This window comes from Centroberyx gerrardi, chromosome 5 (assembly GCF_048128805.1).
Source record: "Centroberyx gerrardi isolate f3 chromosome 5, fCenGer3.hap1.cur.20231027, whole genome shotgun sequence".
Lineage (NCBI taxonomy): Eukaryota > Metazoa > Chordata > Actinopteri > Beryciformes > Berycidae > Centroberyx > Centroberyx gerrardi.
The window spans coordinates 11,075,001-11,082,507 of record NC_136001.1 but is presented as its reverse complement, the minus strand read 5'-3'; the positions used below and the strand labels follow the sequence as shown (position 1 = coordinate 11,082,507).

The 7,507-nt window shown below is 40.8% G+C and overlaps 1 protein-coding gene across 1 annotated transcript; it reads right to left on the bottom strand.

Annotated features, from left to right (window-relative positions):
• Positions 1–2,271: 2,271 nt before the first annotated feature.
• On the bottom strand, positions 2,272–3,237 carry ora2 (olfactory receptor class A related 2). The gene has a single exon (XM_071899931.2). The coding sequence runs from the start codon at positions 3,235–3,237 to the stop codon at positions 2,272–2,274; it is 966 nt and encodes a 321-aa protein (XP_071756032.2).
• Between the last annotated feature and the right edge of the window lie 4,270 nt (positions 3,238–7,507).

The window sequence follows — 7,507 nt, the reverse complement described above, 5'->3', positions numbered from 1 at the left end:
GATACTAATGTATCAACAGATGACAATCTACTTTTTTCAGGTTATTGCATCTTCTGTTTTATCTGAAAAATGTAAAGTCTTGGGGGGTAAAGGCAGAATGTATTATTGAGCTGAAAGTGGTTGGTGACAGGAAAGTGGGGCAGTAATAGAGAGTTGCGTTTGTGTGGGTTTGGTCTCTACATGTTTAGCAGCGCTATGAGGCATTTAGCGGAGCTCAAAAGACTCAAGAGGAATGGAAAAAAAGGTGTAAACAGGTCCTGTCTTGTGCAGGGAGAGGCCTGCCTGGCACACCCTTCACACACACACACACACACACACACACACACACACACACACACGCAGGAAGAGATGAAGAGATGTGTAGACATAAATGGAACCTGTTTTTCATGTATTCGTTCCTTTTAACTAATCCTGCCACTTCTTTCCCGACAGGAAAAAGCTGAATGACATCATTGAAAGCAGTTGAAGGGAATCATCCATGTGAAGTGTCCCATTCCCAGTGATTCCTCACCAGAGGTGTCAGCGCACTTACTACCTAATGAAACCATCCATGTATTCTATCCTTCATTCCACCGGAGTCTGTGTAATGTGCCAATCAGATTTCAGTGGTGTGAAGAGTAAGAAACATGGAATTTATCGTCTGGAGAGAGCGTTGCAACGAATGAAGTCGAATTGCCGAGGGGCTTAATGGTTGTAATTTTTACAATAAAGATGAATGATCAACCTTTTCTTATAGTCTTTAATATCCTTTGACATTAACCTGCTGGGTGAATGCAACAGTTCTACACAAGCACGATAAGGGAAGTCACATTCCTCCTTACCTGCATTGCGGCAGCAGTTGAATAGCACTGCACTGATTGCGCTTAAGAGTTATTGCTGGATCACAGAGTGCTGGCAGCCCCATTTATGTCTTTTGGACTGTCACTCACAGAGGTTGTTATGTCCTCACCCTTTCTCCCTGCCTCTGCTTCTCCAAGACATGGCAATTACATAATGACTCCTAAATTTCCACATTGCCACATCCACAGTAAACTCTCTCAAGGTTTTTTTTTTTCCCCAAGAACTAGCTTCATGTCCTTAAAGTCTCCTAATCTAATGACTGCAGCAGTAGAACCTAGACTCACATTGTCAGATGATCAGCACTTTGTTGAGTATTCAACAAGATGCATCATACATGATATTTTGAAAGAAAGTTAATGAACATCTTTTTCTTTTTTCCTTTTTTTTTTGAAGAATAGCCTACGGTTTTCCCATCAGGTTTTAGCCAACTCTCTGTGGGGCAATTAACCTGTCTCATTAGCACGGGACATTTCCCAGATTCTATTCAAAGCCTTAATTATAACTAAATAGGCAGCTGGAAGTCATTTGACAGCTACATTGAGCCCTAAGTCATCCAGTTATAATTCTTCCACCCAATTAAGATGGAGGGAGCATAATGAATGAACAAACAAAGCAATATGTGGCCAGATCGGCTGAGATTCATGCAGCGTTATATTGAGCAACAGGGTCGTTATGATAGAATAGGCTCGTTAAGTCTCTCTCTTTTATTATGCAGGTTAAATCATTAAGACAGTCGGCTCCCCATGCCCACACATAGGCCTCCCCATCCAAAAGCTACTTGCCAGTTGCTAAACTCTCATCATCAAGTTTACAACATATCTGAAATGTTTCACAAAACAAGAGATTTCTGTAAATGTCGAAAAAGAACTTCATTACTATTGCTTCACAATGTACAATGCGTTATCTTTACAACACACTACAACCGGCACAGAGAAAAGAAGAGTTTCTCCCACCTTCCCTCATGCAGGTCCATCATTACAAACATGTTTTGCTGCCAAGCTTTGTTCAAACCCACAAATTATTTTCAATTCTAGTCAAGACCCCAAGGTTTCCAAAGATACCAAATATGTCATTCTGAATTACAGGGAAATGTGATGTGCATCTTGATTTTTTCCATTTTATGTAACGGTGCAGCCATAAAAAATGGCACCATGGGTTTGAATATTTCAGTCAATATAACCGTGCTATAGCTTCATTGAAGCATTGGAGCAAGGATATACGGAATATGTATGTGACATTGTGGTACAGAATGGAAAAAATCTTTTTTCTAACTTTGAAGTTACTGAAGAGCAAATTTAAGGGGAAACGGGATAGAAGTGGTTAAACCAGACATAATGTACCCAATAAATACAAAGACAGATGTCAGAATGATTCAGTCCTCATCATGGCTTCCTTTGATGCCGCAGAAGTAATCAATAGTCCCAGCAGTCCTCACATAGCAGAGAGAGTTTTTGCTTTATCCTGAATCGGCTTCTCCTGCACCACACACCTCAGCCTGCCATTCACCTTTCTGTTGGAGGCAATGATGACCAGGGGGCTCAGCGCCGCATAGAGCGAGGAGAAGAATATACGCAGGTCAGAGATCATCGAGGAACCCATGGTCTTCCTCACAGTGAGAGTGTACACCCAAAGCCCATTATCCACTCCATACAGGACCACATACAAGGTCACAAGTGCTACCACGGCTTTGGCAGCTCGCTGCTCGGACCCACCGCTCCCCCCGCTGCTACTGCTGCTGCTGCGGAGCCCCTTCACCTGCTGGCTGTGTTTGTAAAGGAAAACAAGGATGATCAGGCTGGCCAGGGTCATGAGGGCCATGGGCACCACGTCCCTGCCCACCTGGGCCGCCCCGTTGGCTTGCTTGGACAGCTTGGAAGGGAAGCGTACATAGCAGAACTGCACATTGATGCCGTGGCTCATGAGGCTGGAGTCGTTCTGGGTGCCCAGGGAGAAGAGTATGGCCGCTGAGCTCATGCAGGTGTTGATGACCCAGAGGACAAGGAAAACGAGGCCCAGATAGTGGGCTGCCAAGACGCGGACGGAGGCCCAGCGCGAGCCAGGAGGGGCAATGCTCAGGCACTGGTAGGCACTCAGGACAAAGGTGAGCCAAATGGAGAGGGAGCGTGACGTCCGGTAGACGAAGATCACTGCCTTGCAGCCCGTGTCTCCAAAGACGTTGGCCAGGCTGAAGGAGGCCAGGGTCTCCAGCAGACAGCGCACGCCCACCACCAGCAGGTTGACGCAGGCCAGGTGCAGGATGATGGCATCAGCTGGGAGGAGCCGGTTCTCCTGGTACAGCGCCAGGAGGAACGCCAAGATGACTGCAGTGTTCCCCGGGACTCCGACTACAGTGAGGGACAGATAGAGCATCCCACGAACAAACTCTTCTGATGGCATTTCTGCAGGGAGAGAAGGGGGAAGAAGGGAGCTTAACAAGAAAAAACACAGTCACACAATACAGATCAGATATTGTTTAGGATATTTATCACTCAGGCTTTATGATTGAATGTAAAGTAATTGCTAGCTTTCATTATAAAAATGGTGTCAGACTAATGAATGTAGAAGGCTGTTGAGAGGTCACACTCTTACCTGAGAAGATCAGTATAAGATAATGAGGTCTAAAGTGGACTGAGTCCCTAACACCCTGATCCCGCTCTGCCAAAGTAGTCACACAGCAGAGTGTCTGTGTTCTTATACTCACAGACAGGTAACAGTTGTTGGATCTATTTTCCATGGTCCATTGACTCTAGACTCCTTTTCCCTCAGCCTCCAATTACCTGAGATCAATACAGATGACTGCATCTGTCCCCTCACTGGCTGCACCCAATAGACAAGATAACACTGATAAAACATTGTTAGGATTAGGATTTACACAGCACAAAGATCCAAGCAGTGGGCAGAGAAAATGTCAGTGTTCATGAAGGGATAACATCTAATAGGCTATTTATTCTCAATAAGGATAAAAGGCATTCCTCAATTGAGCTACTTTATTAGATGGGGACTTTTGAACATTATTTTGAATACAGATACTATCCTTCTTTAATAAAGCGCCTTTATTTTGCAGTCCTTATCATATTACTTTTTGTTTCATTATTGCAATCGATATTGAGAGCCACTATTTATTAAAGAGACCTTTTCCTGCTGGTTGGACAGATACCGATACCACAGTGTCCTCCAGTGGAGGAAGATGAAACAAGATAAAAGCCAGAGGACGTTCCATTGAATTTATGTGATAGATCACCTTTGGTTTCATTTTTAGAGTGTGACATAGCATCCAATTTATGATTCTCTAATTCATCTAAAGCAATAAAATTACTATAAATAAAAGGAAACCTAAACTATGAGGACATGATAAGGGCAACTCAATGTGGGTAGGCTACATGATGTAACTACAGTGTATCTCACGCCTGGGAATAGATAATGAATATTTATCCCATTTCTCATTAGGGCATGATGAGACATAATGTCCCCCAGTGGAGCTGAAAGAGAGAAAACTACCATATGCATACAAATGCCTTGTATGATCTTGGTTTGTCAGGATAATAAGTAAGAAGCAAAGGTGTTGGAGCAGTTCAATTAAATTAGTTATTTTTCCATAATCTCATTAAATTTGTATTTTAAAGACAGTAAGTGCATTCATATAAAGTATTTTTTGCTTGCACATTTGTAACTAGTTATGAAATGGAGAGAAAGGTATGCAGACAGATGACTAGTATGATGAATGGTCTCTGTAGATGTGACATGATAGGCAAAAGGTATTGGGACAGTGGAGTGGAAATAGTTGTTTTTGCCATAAACTCAAACTCACCTGTGCACGAGTCAGAGAACATTTTGCTTACATGTTAGAAACATGTTAGAAAACATCAATTCGATACATAAGTCACAAATAAAAATGTAAGGTCAATTTTGCCACCCACCACTTACATACAAATAAGTGAGGCCCATTAGTATGAGATTGAGTCACTGCTAAACCAAAAAAAAAAAAAACTTGAACCCCATTTCTGCAGTGGGACAGATTAAGTTGCACAGTACCTTGTCAGAGTGAGAAATGCATTGATTCAACATCTATTCCCTGCACCAGCCAAACACTATTGCCTTACCACCACATCAGAAAAGTTGTATAAGATCTCTTAGAAAGTGAGGTTTCTCTTACCTAATTTGAATGATAAGGAAACAACTAAGTTAAAGGAAACCCTGAGCCGAAATTACATGATTTAAGTTAATGGTGCATTCAAAGTCATTGTTGTATTTCAAACCGAAGTAAACATCATACAGTTGAAACCCTGTGTGTGCACTGACGACATCAGAAGTCTGGAAATGTTGATGGATCATTTCAGTTAAATTTGTCACAATACTCATACTAACTGTTTTGGAAGTTTTAACATACAGGCAAAAATCAATAACTGATAGTATTTTCTCTTCATATGCATTGATTAGAAATACAAGTTTCATGTACAGTATCTTGTGATTTATTGAGTTTACAGCAATAATAACCAATTCCACTACATTGTCCCCATAGTTTTGCAATTTCCTGTATCATGTAGAGATGAAAACTTCAAAATCAGAGGGTTGAGTAGTGCAGTGGGAAAAACACAATGCATTTGACCACAAATGATAAATCAAAACTCATGTCAGGGAAAAAAAAGCCAGAGCTTTTAAGCTGGCAACGCAGTGCACTGTTACATGATGCAATCCCATGAGAAGGACATGTTTGAACTTGCCATTTTAATTAGCTTTCTGAAGATGTAAACATATAATAAACATGTTGGGAAATAACAAATCCTGTGATCATTTATTCTAAGGCCTTCTCCCACGAGAAATATGATGAGCTTCTCAAATTAAGTTGTTTCTTATCACAAAATCCCCATCTAACTCCTGCAATTGAGCAAAATTGGGATTGCACAACTGACCATTAAGTCTAAGCACATTTAAAAACACATTTACAATATAATTTATATATAGACAGTGCTAAAAAAAACCCTGAAGAACCTGAGTAAGGTCTATTATGAACTTCTGTTGTACAAATCAGCATTCTCCACTCAGTTACAGAGCGAAGAGCATAAATGAGCAAATGAATAATGGCTGGTTGTCCCAATGCCCCCAATTAGTGCAGACATGCATTGTTATATGGCTAATTGTCTTGCTCCTTTGTGTCTTTTAACATGCTCCCAGGACATGGAGGGGAGCGGGAGAGCAAACCCGAGGACCAGCTGTGCATGTAAAAACCTCTTGATGGCTCATTCAGGGCATCATCAGCCTGTTCCTGCATCAACAATAACCACACACACACCTGCCTCTGCTGGGGGTCTTTAACTCTGTGGAGAAATACCATTATAATATTTCAGAAGATTGACAAGCCGTTTTTTTCTGTCTGTGGAATTTGAATACTGACATGTGGAACTTAAAGGGGATTACGGCATTAAATTGAGAATTCACATATGTTATTCATATGACCTAGGACAGCCCAATTATTTTTTTATGACCATGAACAATTATTTCCCAAAGCCTAAAACTGTAATATGGGATGCTGTGCTGAAGTAGGCTACAGCCTGGAGCAGCTCCACTCATAATAGAAGGAGGTGAGGAAGGTGGAGTTTGTGGGGTAGAAGTAACTAATTACATTTACTCATGTTATTGTAATTCAGTAGCTTTTTTGAGTACTTTATTTTTACTTAAGTAACTTTTTTACTGAAGTATTGTACTTCACTACATTTTAAATCACATCCATTACAGGGTACAGATTTTGTGGCTCTCCATGAACGTCAGAAACTGGACCAGCGTAAATTGACAAATTGTGGAGCCATTCACAGTGAGAAGAGTAATCTGGCTTTATTTTGTGCACTTTATTTTGTAATTTCCAAATGTTCTAATTAAAAGAATCTAATTTGAAAGAAAATGTATCATGGAAAAGATCACATGTAACAACGTTCTCTTTTCTAAAAAGTAACTCATTAACTTTTACTCTACTGTACATTTTTTAATGAGCTACTTTTTTACTTTTACTTGAGTATATTTTTACACCAGTACTTTTACTTCTAAGCAAAATGTCAGCAAAGTAATAATACTTGTACTTGAGTAGGACATTCCTACTCTTTACACCACTGCATCTAAGTGATTTTTATATTGTAGTAGTGCTATAGGGTCCAAACCAGAAAATGAAGTCTTATTTCCAGATTTTCCTGGGTCATCTTTTCCAGTTATTTATCTATGGAGCTGCACGTCAGTGTGACATTATACAGGCTCTTGTTTCCGCCCATGAGAGAAAGTGGTGAATGTTCACTTAAACAAACTGTTGAAGTGCACACAATAACACATTTCAAAGCTGAAATTCAACGGTATTCCCCATTAACCAGCTCTTGCAGTGCTGGCCTTCTGAGACCATCTGAGTCAGATTAGTGTTCCTCTAATTTGCCAAATGGGGGGTTGAATAGTGTAATGTTGTCCTGTGGTCTCCAGGGGCATCGGAGGCTATAAATTGAAATTACACGGGCGATTAATCACAGTTTAGGCACAACAGACTGTATGTGTCATCTGCAATTTCAGGTAAGCTTATCTTCCAAGAATTCCTACAGGTGACACGGTTATATTCAGGTTATACCAGTTTTATATGTAGGCCTAACTTGCTGTGCCAAACTGTGAAGATGTGTGTTGTATCCACTTAACAATG

Coding starts and splice junctions, on each gene's coding strand:
- ora2 (XM_071899931.2), bottom strand. CDS start 3,237: ATGCCATCAGAAGAGTTTGTTCGTGGGATGCTCTATCTGTCCCTCACT.